General features: G+C 40.2%; 3 protein-coding genes and 1 long non-coding RNA gene across 5 annotated transcripts; 2 read left to right on the forward strand and 2 right to left on the reverse strand.

Moving 5' to 3' along the window:
* Positions 1-1215: 1215 nt before the first annotated feature.
* LOC122043953 (mitogen-activated protein kinase kinase kinase 20-like) lies at positions 1216-2283 on the reverse strand. Its single transcript, XM_042604508.1, has one exon. The coding sequence runs from the start codon at positions 2281-2283 to the stop codon at positions 1216-1218; it is 1068 nt and encodes a 355-aa protein (XP_042460442.1).
* Positions 2284-2756: 473 nt separating this feature from the next.
* LOC122043954 (zinc finger protein AZF3-like) lies at positions 2757-3143 on the forward strand. Its single transcript, XM_042604509.1, has one exon. It carries the CDS (start codon positions 2757-2759, stop codon positions 3141-3143), a length of 387 nt encoding a protein of 128 aa, XP_042460443.1.
* Positions 3144-5919: 2776 nt separating this feature from the next.
* On the forward strand, positions 5920-7892 carry LOC122039966. Its single transcript, XR_006128459.1, has 4 exons — positions 5920-6496; positions 7276-7356; positions 7652-7750; positions 7835-7892. It is a non-coding gene; the product is annotated as an uncharacterized LOC122039966 (long non-coding RNA).
* A 4419-nt stretch (positions 7893-12311) lies between these two features.
* Positions 12312-14028, reverse strand: LOC122042138 (cyclin-D2-1-like). Of its 2 annotated transcripts, none has more exons than XM_042602095.1 (5): positions 13594-14028; positions 13430-13516; positions 13059-13362; positions 12844-12974; positions 12312-12580 (listed from the first exon to the last, which is right to left on the reverse strand). In XM_042602095.1, exons 1-5 carry the CDS (start codon positions 13912-13914, stop codon positions 12392-12394), a joined length of 1032 nt encoding a protein of 343 aa, XP_042458029.1. In that variant the 5' UTR covers positions 13915-14028; the 3' UTR covers positions 12312-12391. The 2 variants fall into 2 exon arrangements, with proteins under 2 accessions (XP_042458029.1, XP_042458028.1); XM_042602094.1 differs by having other exon boundaries at positions 12844-12977.
* Positions 14029-17784: the final 3756 nt, after the last annotated feature.

The raw sequence follows: 17784 nt of genomic DNA on the forward strand, positions 1-17784 counted from the left end.
GTATCACATGAGATCTAGAAAGACGGGAGCAATGGTAATGGAGTCAAAAGGTTACGTCTTTTTCTTCCATCCCTTCGCCTTCGAGATCCTCTTAACTTTGCTGCAAAAGGTACAAAACAGAGACGAAGTTGAGCATATCTCTTCCCGTTATAAAGCTCAGCAGTGAGCTATGAGCATTGCGACTTGCCCATTGAGAAAACGTCCATTAGGCCCAATAATTCAGGAAGGAAACAATCTTTTTTTTTTTTGTTTTTCCATAGAAAATAAATATGATTTTCTTAAGTCTAAAATAACAAAATAAAAGAGGATCAAGTTATAGTTACAAATGGTATTTATTCACTTTTAATTTTTTTTATTTGAGTAAAAATTAAAAGGGTTCTCAAATTATGTACATTGTCAAAAGAGATTTTTTTAAAAATTAAAATTAAAATTAAAATGATGAAACACCAAATGCATTATTTCCAGAATATCTTTATTTTTAATATCATAGTAATTATGACTACTTTCTACATTATGTAACAGTTACTCTACTAGAATATTATTCCTTACTTGAAGCGCTATTGTATTAATTATGACTAGCTATTACATGGTAGAAAAACTACTATGTAGCTACTGTAATTTAACAATTAATACAACACGTATAATATTAACTGTTTAGTAATTTCTACAACTGTATATTAATTGTTTGGTAGTTTTTATCATTATTTTAAAATGATTTTAATCAATTTAAAGTAATTTTGATAAAATTTAAATAATTTAAATTAAATTAATAAATATTATAGTATATAGTTATAGAAGTTGCTATAACAGCACTGGTATCCTTTTCATTTAAAAAAGAAAAAGGAAAAAAAAAGCCTTTTTGACTAAATGCATAATTGGGAGCACCCTTTGAATTTTATTCTCAAACTAGTATTAAATGAAACTAACTTAGATCCTAAAATCTGATTAAATTCATCACACGTGCTCTGTATTTTAAGCTTATTTTGCTTTCTGTTTGTTTATAAACATCCTTTAGATGAAAAACAGCAGAGAGCCCAACAAAACTTTGCATCAGACAATTGTCTGTCTTTATTTAATTTCTTCAATGTTGCTGAAGAAAGAAGAATTGCATGCGTATAAAAAGTTTCTCCATCACAGAAGAAACTAACAACTTTGTAAGGAAGATTGAACTACTGCTGATAATTCAGCAGATTTAGTTCATTAATGGCGAGTCGATCAAGGTGAGATTGATTGCACAAGCACGCCGGCTCTCACTTCAATCCAGCTGGAATCTGCGCGAGGAGAGGTCGCCCAATTAGGCGGCGCCGGCGACAAGAGCTCCAGGATTCGATCCGCTGCAGACAGATCGCATGAATCTGCCGGAATATTCTCGTCTTCCATCGGGTAAAATGAAGCATAGGAAGGTATTTCCAATACGTTCGTCGGAGAGGCTCCGAGCGGAGTAGCGAATTGCCATGGTGCACCTGCGATGTCCTCGACGGCGTCGGTCGAAGCAACGAATGGATGTCCCAGCAGCATCTCGGCCGTCCATCTCTGGGCAGGGTCTTTGGAGAAGCAGAGTCTGAGGAAATCCTTCCCTTTTTGGGATAAATCCGCAGGGATCTCCGGCGAAGCGTCGCTGAAGGCGATTTTGAAGAGTAACCCCCACGCGTCCCCGTCGGGCGGATTCGGCCACGGCGGCCGACCGGTAGCCATCTCCACCACCGCGCACCCGAGCGCCCAAATGTCTCCCGGCGCTCCGTGCTCGTCTCTGGCCGCCGCCTCCGGCGACATATACAGCGGAGTGCCGCGGAAACCTTTGGCGCGGTCGTCGGCCTTCTTGGAGAGGCCGAAATCGGATATTTTGACGGCGCCGCCGTCGAACACCAGAACATTCTGCAGCTTGACGTCGCAGTGGGCGTAGCCGCATTCGTGGATGTAATTCAGCCCGAGGAGAATTGCTCTGGTGTAGCGCCGGACGGCGGGCTCGGGGAACCGGCCGCCGGAGCGCAGCAGGAGGTCACGGAGCGAGCCGCCGCCGGCGTACTCGAGGAAAATATTGTAAGACTCCTCTGTGCAGGAGGAGACCACGTCGGAGTAGAAACAGCGAATCAAGTAAGGGAAGCCGTTGAGGCGGGAGAGGATGTCCTCCTCGTTGCGGAGGACGGCGGAGGCGGAGAGCGGCGTGGACTTAACGGCCATCAACGGAGGCAGAGGATGATCCCCTGAGAGCAGGCGGACGTGGGCGAGGCTGACGGTGGCGAAGCTGCCGCGGCCGAGGACTTCTCCACGGCTCCAATCCATGATGCCAAGACCGACGAGACGCCAAGCTAACAAGTTTGCGATGGCGTCTCTTCTCCATGGAGGCAGGCGTTTATAGATATATATACGTTCGGAAACGAGTCGACGTCACTTAACTGAAAATGGAAATTCGAATAATCAATTATTTGCTAGATTTGTTTTCCAAGATATTTAATTCGACAAATCCAATCAGGATTAGGAGTTCCAAAAATAGAAAGCATTAATTCCTAAAATGATTAGGAGACGGTTCCTTCGTTTATTACCGTTGGGAAATCTGGTAAATCTTTCCGATTACAGATGGCATTCCTGTATTTCTCAGGCAATTTGGATCGCGTTAGGATTTAATTAGGGAATTCTTCGAATGAGTTCCACTCTGTTTGGGATTCGCGGAATTCTCCCTATAAATAATGCTACCGCATTCACTCTGCAATTCCATTCGCAGCCTTCTTCTTCTGCTTCCGCCGCTAGAGACAGAGATGGCCGCCGGCTTCCTCCAACGCACGCTGCCGGCCCTATGGACGCCTAAGCGACAGCGAACAGAGCGCCCTCGTCCTTCGCCTCCGCCGCCTTCTTCTCTCCTCGACGAAGACGAGCAGGACTGCCTCCTCGGGCTCCTCTTGCTATCGCGCGCCTTAGATAGCGGCAGAGCGTTCTCCTCGTACAGAGCACTCGGAGGCCACAATTCCAGCCGCCGGAAGCGCCCAGCGGTGATATCCGGAGCAGTGGCGAAGAAGAAGCAGCACGAGTGTTCGGTGTGCCGCGTGTCATTCCCGACAGGGCAAGCGCTAGGCGGGCACATGAGGTCCCACTTCAATGGCGGCCGCCGACAAGCCAGGTCGAGGAAATCATTGGCCATTTCATAGATGTTTCGTCTGAAAATACAATTCATATCTTGTTTTGTCGTTCGTTGGTAGTTATGCCATCTGAACCGAATGCCTTCAAACATATAGATACATTAATTGTTACTTTGTGATCTTCATATACTACATTAATTGCCTTTTGTTGTTTGTTCTTATTGATACATGCATTTATTAACTATTGTAGCATTGTGCTTGCTTCTGTTGAGTTTATAAGAACAAAAGCATTGTAGCATTATGCTTACTTAAACTCTTGTACATTCAGTTAAAATAATTTAAGTCATTCCCCTACTGATTCAGTTGACCAAATTCTCCATGTGATTCAGCCACTCGATCGAGTCGGATCCCGATAAGTAAATAAGGAGACACCTAAACTTTTGGGGGATCTATGTTTTGTGCATTCAAAACCTTCTCTCTTCCATAAACATCGTGTGATCACCGTCGAACATAGAAGTTCTAGGACATCATTGGAAGAAAAGCCTCACCGGTGTGACTAACCAGAAAGCAAATTTGGGTCGCATCAATCTCAAAACTAAACCATCTTGACCATTTAAACTATACCAGTATACATACACCAAATCCAATTGGTCTTTCCCTTATTCTTTAAAGAAGAGCATTTGACTTAATTTCTGGTGAAACGAAAACAAAATTCTAGCGACCATCTGTTGACAAAAATGAACTACAGCTAGCGTAAATATAACTTTTCTCTTGATGAGTCATTTCTCACTTTCTAACAAATACTCCTCGAATGTTTACCATATTAATTTTATTTCTACGTTAAGCGAATACTCCCAATGAGTTTGATCTGAGCTCCAACATTGAATTTTTATTTTAGTTTTTAGTTTTCCTTTTGATTCACCTACCGAATAAATTTAAAACACAACTTATGAACATTAAGTATGTTCTCTTATTGCTCCTTTGAATACCATGAGAGTAGGCGAATCAAGTATGTTCTTGAGTTTCTTGAGCCAACTAAAAAATATTTAATTCATATATGAAATTATTGAATTTGAGCCGAATTTGAATATGTTTGATAATCTTTTTAAGCCAAATTTAAACTCATAATATTTTATTTGATTGATCATGAGTCACTCGCGAGTCAAACTTGAATCGAACTCTATTTATTTATTTTTCATAATTTTAATATAAATATGTTCAAATTAAACTTTGAATAACTCGAACTAAATTTGAATTTAAGTCGTTTCGAGTTATAATTCAATTCTGATACTTTGAATTCAAATTTTATTTCGAATCGAGCTCAAGTCATAATTATTTATTTTTTTGAGTTGCAAATTGAATTCGAATATATATATACTTCAACCCTTTTTTTTTTATCCTAATTACTATGAAGCTCAAAAAGTGCGCACCATGTATAATTTTGTTTTTTTTTTTTACAAATTCGGATCCAGAATTTAGGATTTAATGCTTACCTTATAGTACTTACCTTGTGAGCACTGTGTGTATTTTTTTTTTAACTTTAATACTATAACTCAAACTCTAAATATAAAGACTAAATTAGGATACCAAGACTATATATATATATATATATATAGAGGGTGATACCCTGTACATGCTCATGCATGCCCATGTTGACCATTGACCTCCTAAGTGCAGCACGACTATATATATATATATACACCTTGCACACCCCTCGTGTGAGCCTACGTTGGGCGCTTGAGTATAACATGATGCCTCGCATGCACTATAGAATTTTGATATACTATGCATCATCCCATGCGCACTTCCACTGCACGACTGAGAGTCGGGGCATCCAAAAGTGACTCAAGCACCTCGACTCACTCAGTCACGCAACATAAGCGAGAAGTAGTAGAGGTGAGAAAAATTCAATTAAACTGAATAAATTGATCAAATTTTATAATTCAATTCGACTATTTTAGAATTTCATTTTTTTTAAAAAAATGGTTATATAATTCAGGTTATTTGGTTTGATTTTAAATTTTCTTATTCGGTTAAATCAAATAAATGAAATTAATCTTAAAACCCCTAATTTCTACTTCTATGATCCTGTGACCAGTGCTCTCGCGACTCCCCTCTTCTCCTCTCCGTAGCTTTCGTCAATCTCCTTACAACCAACAGCCTCGTTGTTCTTGCCTCTCAAAGTCGAAGCCCTCCACTTTCCTCTCCTCCCCTCATGTAGCTCCTCTTCTCCTATCCCCTTCTATAGCTTGGCTTGACCTCAACAACTCTGATGACATCCTCTCATCGAAGGACCTCTCCTGTATACCTTCTCGTCGGAGGTAGGGTGGCATGCCACGGTTGACCAACGATGCCAAAGCCAGGGGTTGGGAATGGCAAGCATTGCGAGGTTCAAGGGAGGCATCGACAACGCGCTCTTTCTGCCCTAATTTTGAGGGGTGTGGCGGCTTGTCCTTGCATGTCGACAACTCAACAATCAACATTCTCATCACTTGAGTAGTAATGATGCATTGTTAGATGTCATTCATTACTTATATATCTAAAATGTTATTTTAGAGACATTGCCAACACTATGAGAACTATTAAGTCGCACACACACTAGTAGAAAAATCACTTTTTACTTCGTCACAGATTACTTCGGTAATTACGAATTTTGAAGTAGTATATAATAAATAACTTCGATAATAATATTGGAGAAGTAAAAAAGAATGTTTTACTTCGCATTTAAAAAAATGCGGGCTTCATCCTTATTTTTTGGTAGCCCATTACTTCAGCATGATATATTTGATAAAGTAAAAATGTAGTATAATTTATAGATGTTGAAGTAAAAAGATGAACCGGATATTTTTACTGGAACAAAATACAATTAGCGCCCAAAATGCCTTACGCCCAAACTACTAGCGCGCGACCCCCGTTCTCTAACCCTAGAAGCCAATCTCTTCCCTGTTCTTTTTGCTAATCTCTTTCCCCTCTTCCCTATAATTCTTTGAACTGCCAATCTCTTCCCCCTCTTACCCTAGCCTTTGAGGAGAGTTATTCATCAACATACATTTTCTCTGGACTTCCAGCGATTTGAGGTATGTAAAAACTACCAATCTCTTCCCCTAATGACGTTCTCTTGCTTTTCTTTCTTTGCCTTGTGAGATTTAGGGTTAGAGAACATAAATAGAAGGGGGAAAGCTTCTTTTGAGGAAAGGAAAGTTGAGGAAAGGAGGAAGGCGAGGATGTGAAGGAAGATGGAGAGGATGGAGAGCTTCCTGAAGCGGAACTTTAAGGTGGTGCACAAGAACCCGTCAGAGGACGCGCAACCCCAGTGGCAGAGGGCCATCGGTGCCTTCATCAAGAATTGTTGACGCTGCTTCCACATGGTCCCTGATCTCGACAAGCAATCGGTCGTCGAGGCTAAGAAGCTAAAGATCCAGGTAACAAAATCGATCCATAACCTCTCTCTCTCTCCACTATTTGACCGGATCGGGCTTGGTTCTTGTTGGATTCCGATGCGATTGTATTTTTGGTTTTTTTAATTTTTCTCATTCTTTGTTTTTCTCTTATTTGCGTACTTATGTAGCAAGTTAAAGTATCAACAAATGCTCATGCCATTTTTGTTAGAATATTTTTTTTTGCTTGAATAACCTCTAGTTGCCTGAAGTTGTGGGCACCTTGCAGTTTGCTCACCAAAAGTATGTGCAGAAGTGGTGTAACAAGAAAGGTGACACTACTTGTGAGATATGCCTATAGGTATTCTCTGATTTATCTGGTGGGCGATCGATATGTCTAGCTGATAACTTGCCTCTATTCTTGATATTGATTGTAACATCATTCCACCAATTCAAGATAGGATATATTGCACCTCCCAAGTTATTTCTTTATAGGACTATGCCTATACATTTCAGGTACTGACTAACTATTTTTCTTTAATTTGATCAAACATTCTTTGTTAGTATAGCAATGGTTGTATTCTCTGCTCTATGGTTTAGGGGAAATTGGGAGGTCTCATGTTAGAATATTCACAACCAACAATATTTTATGGTGACACAAACTGACCATGTTTTCTTGAGACCTAAATATGATCACACAGCTTCAAGTGATAGAAATATTACTTATTATCGCATAGCCGCCACAATCGTAAATGAAATTTCAAAAGCCTAAGTTTTCATATGATAGTTATGAAGTATAAATGAGTTTTTTTTTTATTTTACAGGTCATGATTATTTTGATTCTATGGCATTTTCTCTCTTTTATTACTAATGGAGTTGAAGAATGCTCGGTCTTGCTTTTCATAGTAAGTCTTTGCTTGAACTTTATTGTATGCTGTAAAACTTAATTTTAGCAAATGTCAACTTACACATCCATCAAAAATAAACTCAACTGTTGTTGTTGAGGGCTATTGGGGTTGTCCTACCTCTCTATGTTATGCTGAGAGCAGTGCCGATATTTTGTCAATGCAAACTGCAGGTGGCTCTGTTTTAATTTTACTAAGTAACATTTTAAGAAGGATAAAGTAGCAACTGAATTATTCCTTTCAATTTTTATTATTTGGATTGTGACTTCTTGCATGACATTTTCAATTTCATTAGGATAATCTTAAACAAAATGGTAGTGTTGAATATGGATATTATATGATGCGGTACATGAAAGAGATAGTCTTGGATGAAGATTCACAATTATAGAGAAAGGTGAATTTCTTCTTTATGAAATATTTTCTTTATAAAATATTGAGTCATTTTTTATTGATCCTCAAACTTCTGTTAATGTTTCAGTTTGCAGCATAAAAAAATAGACAGTATTACAATCAATCTCAGTATAATGAAGTCAAAAGTGAATGGAGCGAATTCGTCTACTTCTATGTGGGTGCCTAAGTGTAGGCTATGATATACATTTTAGACATGTATTTAGAAATTTATGGATACAAAAGTTTTTGGGTTATGGTTAGACATGTCTTTTATGAATACACTTTTAGATTGTATTTGATACATATTTATGATATATTTGTTTAATTTTGGTGGTAAAAAATATTGTGTTGTAGTAAAATATTATAATATAAATTTTCTTCAATTAAAATTGTATTGTAGTAAAATATGGTCAATTACTTTGATACTATAAATAAATGATGAAGTAATACAACAAAAAAGACTTCACTAAATTTAAATAGTGGTGTAGTTAAAGAAACTATTTATTTCACTACTGATCAAATTTATGAAGTAGTTCGTATAAATTACTTCACTACATTGATTTTTTTGTGTAGTAAAATATACTCTGTTGCTTCTATACTATGATGAAGTAATACAATAATAAATACTTCAACCAAAACAAATTATGCAGAAGTAAAATTAATCATTTACTACACCAGAATTCAAAAATTGTGAAGTTGTATACCTATTTTACTTCGTCAAACAATGAAACCTATGAAGTAATATATCATCAACTACTTCGGTCATTTTACTGGTCTCGATGAAGTAATAGAGTTTTTTTACTTCGAAAACGGTCCAATTTTGAACCGGTTTTAGACCGGTGATAGACTTCGGTAAACATGTGGTGAAGTAAAAAATTGACCCTTTTACTTCACGTGCGTCTACTTCGGTAATTATCTACCTATTACTTCGGATAATATCCGAAGTCTATTGTCGATTTTCACATAGTGACATAAAAAACATGTTGATTTAGAGATAGATTTATTTTAGTTTGACTAAAATACTATAACCTTAAGATTAGTGGGTTAATCCAAATAAATCCAGATTAGACTCAAATGAATTCACATTTTGATAATATTTTTTGTCCGGTCGCCCAAAGAGTTCCGGGCGCTCGGACGAGTTCGATCTAGCCCTCGCTGGGTGAGGCGCCTCGAGGGTGCTCGAACTAGATCTGGGCGCCCGGACCACGAGTAAACCTCTTGTTGACTTTTCGATCCGGGCACTTGTTCCAGTTGCTCGCTTGGGTGATTTCGTCCATCCGGAATAGGGCTCACCTGAATCTATTTTCCGGTCTTCTCGAGCAACCTTCCGCTCTGGCTTCTCGTAACTTGGAACCGCCGTGCACTTCGTTCTCATCCGCCAACGTACTTCGCTCGCTTGGCTGATTTCGACCATCCGAAATAGGGCTCACCTGAACTTATTTTCCATCCGTCTCAAGCAACCTTCCACTCTAACTTTTCGTCCCTCGGAAACGTCGTGCACCTCTTTCTCGTCTGTCAGCGTACTCTTCCGCGGCACCTCGTCTCTCTGACGCACCGAGTCCATCGACTCTCTCCTGTATTGTCATTGTCGCTAGTTGCGTCTTTCGCTTGATTTCCTGTGCTCCTAAGTTCCTGCACACTTAGACATATGGTATACATAACAGGACCTAACTTGACTTGGTTTGATCACATCAAAACTACTAGGAAGTACTTACAGTACCCATGTGCGGAAAAAATTGAGAGTTTGTCTTCATAAGCAAAGTACTTGATCGATTTGGCATCGGACAATTTTACAGGGACAACGCGACTATGGGAATTGATCGCCAACATATTAACGTTGTGTTTCCAGATATACTCGATGGACGAATTAGGAGAGGGTTGTCCACCTCCATAAATAGTAAAGCCCATATACTTGGATTAAAAAAAAAAAAGTTGCTGGTGATCATCGAGTGAGTCGATTCCCACAAAGCAACAACAGTTTACGATCCCGTGAACTCACTCCGTCAATAATGAGAAGATCTTGTTTCATCTCTTGGATCTTTTTCTGCTTACCGTTCCACCCTCTCCAATTATTCCATTCCCTCTCTTTAATTTCTTCTATCGGACCGGTAGTTGAGTAGATTCTTGGAGAACCCCACGAAACGCTGATTAGATTGTTCTATCTTTCCCTGCCAACTGAAATTTTGTTTCCTTCCTTAAATATGTGTTTAATTTGATTCATCGAAAACAATTGTAAATCAAAAGTGCATTTTCATTTTTATAAAATCAATTCTCTTTCCGTTATATCTATCGCAATGATAGATGGCTATATATATATATATATATATATATATTTCTCATATACAGAAATGTTAGCCTGCGGTGCTTATGCTGCGGTATTGGTGCGATTTAGTCCACGTATATATATATATATATATATATATATATATATATATATATATATATATATATATATATATATATATACTGCCTTCCTGATCGGTCTCTGGACCGATCAGGGAACCTCCTGATCGGTCTACAGACCGATCAGGGAAACTCCTGATCGGTCAGGGAACCTCCTGATCGGTCAGGGAACCTCCTGATCGGTCTGTACACCGATCAGAAAATGATCGGTTCCCTGATCGGTCCAGAGATCGATCAGGAAGGCAATCCGCAGCGATCCGCACGGCTTTGTCCGTAGCATAGTATTTCTCTCTCTCTCTCTCTCTCTCTCTATATATATATATATATGATACCCTATAATAATATAAAAGGGAATAAATTTAATCAAAGGAAACTATCCGATTTTTCCTTTCATCCCACAGCATTTCTACATTCTATTTTGAAATCTTAATCTTCTGAGGAGCCACACATCCAAATAAGATCTCGGATAGGAACTTGTTCTTTGATCTTGGAGGCATTGAGAAGCTCTCGACACTAAATATCCAAATTCTACCATATCAATACCCATATAATAATTTTTAATGAAAAAAATTATCCATGTCTATCGACGTTAAACAATGTAATTATTAGTTTACACCGTGCAATATAAGTTTAGACCAATTTAGGGTTTATATGGACTTTATGAAGTCATTATATAGTTTCTTATTTGATTCAAAATAATTTAAAAATATATAGTAATCTCTAAATTAGAAAAGATGAAAAGGGAACAACGTAAAATAATTTATAATCACGTAGAATATTTAAAATTATTATACCTAAAATATCTCAAATTAGATAAATTAGGACCAATATAATAGTTTTATATAAAATTAATATATAACCCTAAATAACTCTAAATTGTAAAATAAGGCGTTCTTTAAAAAAATTTAAATCTAGAAAATTTAAATATTTACAGTAAAATTCATATCAATTTATTTTCTATTTTTATTTTTTCAAAAACAAAATACTATTCTTATTAATTTACGAAAGGTTATAAAAATAAATATTTACTATCATTTATTAATGATGACTCAAATAATTCTTCGATTCCCTACAATATTTATGTTCTATTTATTATAGAGTGAAAAATTATCCTAGGAGAAGAGAAAAGAAAAGATCTCTTTCTTTGCATGTTTATTTATCTTCATAGAAGATGAATATATACGATGTAATTTTATAAATAAAAAATATATATATATGTTATTTTTTTTTAGTATATAGTGTAATTTTATGAGTTAAAAATGATATATGCATTATTTTTTATATAGTATAATTTTATAAATAAAAAGGGATATATGCATCATTTTTTCCCTCCGATTTAGAGATGATGAATTTTAGTTTCAAAACTATCCGTTAATGAATTACATTTCTCTTCAATCCGAAAATTTTAATGAAATAAACAATAGAATTTTTTCACTACTAAAACTTTTTCTTAATTTTACTTTATATTCTCTCAAGTAAATTGACCCCTTAATAATCATATAACGAAATGATCAAATAAACCAACTAATAGCGAATGGATCGATCCATAGTGTACCAGTCAATTAATAACGTGAGAAGAGTAGAATTATCATCTTGAGAGATTGAAAAATTCTAACCTAATCTAACTTAAGACGAGTTAAAGACTCGACAAGCCATAAGTCCGCTAAAAAATAAAAAAACATAAAAATATATATAGAAAACATTAAAATTTTTATATTTGAGTTATAAACAAATCCATGAACGTCTTAAATTTTCCATTTTAATTTAATTTTTTTAAAAATAAAATAAAATTTTCAATTCCCGGATCAACCAAGTTCGTTGCGGGCCCAAGAGACGAGGAATCCATATATGCCTTAGACCGGACCGGAGTGGGGTCAACGGCCGAAGTGTTCCGTAGGGACATTTATGTCCATTCGAGTACGGTGCGAAAAAAAAAAACTTCCCCATGCGGACGCGTCCAGAGGATTGGCGGGAAACGACGGCCGCGGTCTTTTCGTCCCCCACGAACCGTCGGATGCATCTCTTTTATCCTCCACGTGGACGACGGAGACTCTTAGCTGGCGGGCAACAACGCGAAAATAATGTTGCAGTCAGGATGACGTCGGCATCGCGTCATCCCGATCCCGTGAATGATCCAACGACCGTAATTAATTAAGCGGATATTAGGGACAAAATCACCGAGGCTCCTCTCTTAATCACAAAAATAATAAGGAGATTACATTCTTAATCCTTGGAATTTGATTTAATTACATTTATTATCGACGCTCTCCCCCAGTCGCCGGCGCTTGGAGCAACGCGGATCGCCGTCGCCCGGCCTCGGGCCGGTTTCGCAGTTGGCCCCGGGTTGGTCCGCGGTCTTCGCCGGCCGAGCTGCTGGGCACGTGCCGTTGGCGTGATCCTGCATTAGCTGGCGACACCTACTCACCACATCCTGCTCCTCGAGAACAGTCAAAAAAACAAACAGCTGCACGTTAATACTTTAACTGCCCGAAGTAAAAGTCTTCTGCCCGATTCGGTTGTCATAAAGTTGCGAGACAAGTCCCCGCCCATCGGTGTCCAGTCACCGCTGCTACGTTTACCAGTCTTTCACAATTCATATTATAGGCCGTTTATATTATTGTCCAATTGGCAATTGTGAATTGCGGTATTCGCACCGGAGGTAGTTAGGCTCTGCCATTTTAATATGTTAATTACCTTGCTTATCCACGCACCGAGGCATGGCGCCAGGTCGCCGATGTCCCCGGCAGATGAATCGGCGATTTCCTCCGCCGCGCGAAGCAACGCGGCCGCTGCGATGGCCGACGGCGGATATTCCAAGAAATCCACTGCTGGGGAAAAGGAACACCGAGCGAAAATAAGCGCGCGATCGATTCGAAAGGTTTACGGCATTGCGCGGATGGGATACATACCAAGGTGGCTGGAGACAACGTGCCGGGAGGCGCGGGAAATGAGTGCGGTGGCGGATCGGGGAAGGAGGGCGGGGGAGGCGGCGAAGTGGTGCAGGAAGTCGAAGGGGGTGACGGCGCGCAGGCGCCACCGCAATGCGGTAGCGAGGAGGAGCTCCATCCGTCGGATGGTGCGGGGATGAAACACGAACGGCGGATCCAGGATCTGGAGATCGAGAAGCGGCGGCACGTGGGTCTCCTCCATCTTCGCCGCCACCGAGACGCAGGCCACCGAGAGTAGCTGCATTGGCCACCCTCCCTTCCCGTTCTGCCCCCAAAATGCCCATCCACGTCAATTGATCTATAGATTGGTCGATGAATTAAAGAATGGTTACCGGCGGGAGATGGTCGGAGAGGAAGCGGTCGAGGTAGTTGACGGAGAGCCACGCCGTCGTCGGACGGAATCGGTAAAACTCGTTTACCTATGGAAAGCAATTGCGGGAAGTAATTGAGACACGAGGGGCATTTAAGGAATAAAAGGAGGAGAGAGAGCACGTGCTTTGAGGATCCAGTTAACGGCGTCGTGGCGGGCAGAGGCGTCGACGGCGCGCGCGCGGATGCGGGGAACGTAGTCGGGGCAGGGGAGATGGTCGGCCTCCGCCGCGAGGAGGGCGGCGATGGTGGCGGAATAATCATCATCGGAAGCCGTTGGTGGGGGCCACTCAGATTCTTCGGCAGCATCAGAGGAAGCGGCTCCGCCTGCCTCAATATAGTCGTCCTCCTCCTCCTCCAGCTCCTCCCAGGACGAGACTTCGCCGGCGTCCTCGGGGCAGAGCAGGAGGTTAGCGGCGGAGGCAAAGCGGTCGGGCGAGACGGCCATCGGCGGACGAGAGGCGAGTGTTTCCCGGCGAGGGGAAACGGGGCTTCGGGCATGGAACTCGCTCTCCCTCTCAGGAGGCCTCGCACTCACGCTCAGTGAGGCGGCGTTGGCAGTGGTGGTGAGCGGGATGGCCGAATAAGTCCCTATAATAGCATTGTCAGTATTACATTTTGATCCAAAAAGCTTACTAGTTCTTTTACGTTCAGGTCCATAAATTTGATAAAATTCACTTTACCATGTAATCTTTGCAGGCCGATTTGGATGGGTAAATTCGTATAATGTAAAATGATCAATTTAGCAAATAAGTACTAAGTGTTAAAAAATACTTAAAGCGCACAATTTAATTTTAGTATTTATTAAAGGACACTCGTTTCATAAAGTATTAGATTGATTTTCTTATCCCCTCGGATGGATTTAGTGACTAGCGCATGAAGTGTTGTCATCATGAGGTCTGAAATTTGAATTTCGACAAAGTTGAGATAAATATTCCGTTTATGTGTTAGTCACTATTCCAAAGACTAGTAGCTGTCCATGATTTATCTCCTCCATTTTGACCTTGGGACGGATTGATGGGAGTACTGGAGACAAGTATATTCATCTTTTGTCACCTTAGACTGATTTTCTTAAATAAACCAAATAATAATAAAAATCTAAGAAATATGGACACATCAAAATTGTACTCATTTATTTGACCTCTCCTAACTTGCCCTTTAGCCCTGAGATAATGATGCATTAGAGCGTGTTTTTAATTTTGTTCAGACATCTAAAAATCAAAATTTAAATTTAATAAATTAACAGATAAATTTCTTTTTAATGAATGATTCATCTAGAAATACTGAATTGATAAATCACATGTTGTTAACACTTTCTAATTTATCTCGTATAAAAAATTTTGATAACATCGAACCAGTTATTTTAAAATTAATTAGCAGTGTGTCAATAAAAACAAAATTGACACTTATAACTTCTAGATAAGAGCGTGGTAGAAAACGTGAGAGCCACTGAAGAACTGTGTTGTTGGCTTGTGCTCCCAGCTCGCAGCTTTTACTCTCTGCAGGTCTCATGACTAACTTTTGGCCACTATATTCATATGCATTCCTTCTCACTGGCGACTGGTCCATTCTCTGTACTATTTCTTCTTCCTCTTGGAACCGACTGAGAATATGAAAGGGCTCTGTGTGTAAATTCATTGTACTGCAATTGCGGATCCTCCGATATGATTGTGTTAGGAAGGTAGAAATGTAGACCCGACTCGAGTGGGCACGGCTGCTAAAGAGATGGATTGGGCCTTTTGGCCACCTTCATATGAAAAAGAGTCTTAGTTTTGGTTGAGGCAGGGAATGCTGATAAAAATATGAATGAATAAGAGACGGAAAAAAATAGAAATTCTATTATGAATATGATTTTTATCCCGTGTTAAAACTTTCAAGATATATTAATTGATTTATATTGATTCATAAATATTGATGTTGTGAACATGTCAACTTATAGGGTTGTAAATTTAGAGTTCGAATTATGTTAAATTAAGTTGACTCATGTACAAATAATTAGGATTACTTCACGAGTACCCACTTTCCCAATTGACATTTAACATCAGCATCATAAGAACTAGATCCTGAATCAAAATCTAATTAACCATTAGTTTAAATACAAGATCTAATGTGTCAAAAGGGATTACTAACTCCAAAAAATGGTAATTTATTAAGATCTCCTATGAACCAAAAGGTGAATACTTTATTTGAGTAAATGGGTCATGCTTGGGCTGAGACGAGCTTAGTTGAGTTTAATTATTTCATTCCCAAGTTAGCAAGAAGGCTTGGAGTTGGCCTATCACCTAATTTTATTAAGATGATTTAAGAAAAAACATTTAAAATTCTAACAAAATAATATATTTATTTTTTTAAAAAAAAATAAAAATAAAATACATAAATAATTTATCTTTTATATAAGATACAAACTGAACAATTGAATAATGGAAGGCGTAAGGTGTTTTGTTGATGATAAACTTTTACAAAATGATGATTAAACTTGTTATCTTATATGAAATTGAATTAATAATGGAAGGCGTAAGATATTTTTTTACGGTAAAATTTTATAAAATGATGATTAAATTTGTTATTGATAGGAAAAATAATATGTTACCGGAAATTTTTACGAACTTAGCTGAATTTAAAATTACACAGAATTTAAATTCAACTTATAATAGAAATAACCTGAATGAATAATCTCAGGCTGCCAGCAGGGGCTGGTTTCTCCTACTTGTCGAAGAGCGACAGATTGGACTCAGTCGTCGAGCGGGCAAATCTGCTGAGCAGCAGGTCTGTGTTGCCGAGCCGAGCAGTCGAGAGCATAGAGTCTGATCGGATAGAGCAGTCGTCCAACCAAAGAGACCGACCGAGTAGTACGGGCGGGCGGGTAGTAAGGTCGACCAGGCAATACGGTCAAGCGGGCAGAAAGGTTGACTGGGCAGTACGATCGAGCAGTAAGCTTCGACCGGGCGGTACGGTCGGGCAGGCAAATAGGCTTAGCAAGAGGCAGGTCGGGTGAGCAGACATGCCTAGCAAGAGGCAAGTTGGGTGAGCAGACAGGCCTGGCAAGAGGCAGGCCGGCTGAGCGAAGCGACAAGCTGGGCGTTAAGGCGAAGCGACAGGTCGAGCGGTCAGAGAAGTTGGTTGGGCGGATGAAGAGACCGACCGGGTGAGTGGAGAGGTCGATCGGGCAGACGAAGAGACCGGGCGAGCTGATCGAGGCCTGCGAGAGTTGCAGTTTCCTTGAAACAGATTCGCCCCACCTCTGGCTATGCTTCGAGACTTACTAAGGTCGTCTGTTTCCCAAGATACAACGACTGATCGTGAATCCCACCAAGCACTGGTGGTCACGACAAACTAAGAGGCACCCGTGATAGGGCACTCTGCCGAGCAGGAGTTGCACGACAGAGGAGGAGGGAACACAGGTGGAGAGCTTTTGTTGCTTTCTGTGTGTCTTCTGCCTGTGATCACAGCCTCCTTATATAAGAGCTCAGATCAACGACAGTGTTAATGGTCGATTAAATACCATTACTCGGCAGATAATCGGCGCGTGTAGGTCGTGCTCGCATATGAGTCAACATGGTTTAGTGCAATCCGGACCCTGGATTTGCACCCCCCCCTACGCACCCACATGTGAGAGAGAGCTTCTTCCCATGCATTTGTTCACATCCTCAATGCATGTGAATCAATACAAACTAACCAACATGCTTTGAAGCTCCCAATGTGGGACTAAAATCTCATTCACAATAGAGCTTCTATCCTCTTCCACCTCTTCTTCATTCACACGTATTCAACAATCCCCCACATGAATGGAGATGGGGTATGTGATAACATTCAGCAGGTGAGTCTGTTGGAACCCTAAGGTTATTTTGGTGTGAACAACAAATTAAGTTAGGTTCTGTGTGTTTCTAACCTTGTGTCTAAGTGTGCAGGAGCTTAGGAACACACGTAGTCGAGCGGAAGATGCAGCTAGCAAGAATGAAGGCAGTCCGAGGGACGAGGTGCTACGGAAGAGTACACCGGCGGACGAGAAGGAAGCGTGCGGTGGTTCCGAGGGACGAAAGTAGGAGCGGAAGATTGCTCGAGGAGCAAGAGACGCAGCTAGCGAGAAGGACGGCACGCGGTGCGTCCGAGGGATGAAGACTGCGGATGAGTACGCCGGCGGACGAGAAGGAAACATGCGGCGATTCCGAGGGACGAGAAGCCAGAGGGAAGCCCGCTCGAGAAGACCGGAACTTGGGTTCGGGTGAACCCTTTTCCGGATGGAAGAGATCACTCAAGCGAGCGGATCCGGAGTTGAAGATCCGGACCGAGACGAACTGAACCAGAGCAGTGGTCCCCT

The sequence above is a fragment of the Zingiber officinale genome, chromosome 2A, assembly GCF_018446385.1.
Source record: "Zingiber officinale cultivar Zhangliang chromosome 2A, Zo_v1.1, whole genome shotgun sequence".
Classification (NCBI taxonomy): domain Eukaryota; kingdom Viridiplantae; phylum Streptophyta; class Magnoliopsida; order Zingiberales; family Zingiberaceae; genus Zingiber; species Zingiber officinale.

Coding starts and splice junctions, on each gene's coding strand:
- LOC122043953 (XM_042604508.1), bottom strand. CDS start 2,283: ATGGATTGGAGCCGTGGAGAAGTCCTCGGCCGCGGCAGCTTCGCCACC.
- LOC122042138 (XM_042602094.1), bottom strand. CDS start 13,914: ATGGCCGTCTCGCCCGACCGCTTTGCCTCCGCCGCTAACCTCCTGCTC. Junction 13,517..13,593: donor CCGTTAACTGGATCCTCAAA/GCACGTGCTCTC, acceptor TGCTTTCCATAG/GTAAACGAGTTTTACCGATT. Junction 12,978..13,058: donor CGTTGTCTCCAGCCACCTTG/GTATGTATCCCA, acceptor CCTTTTCCCCAG/CAGTGGATTTCTTGGAATAT.
- LOC122043954 (XM_042604509.1), top strand. CDS start 2,757: ATGGCCGCCGGCTTCCTCCAACGCACGCTGCCGGCCCTATGGACGCCT.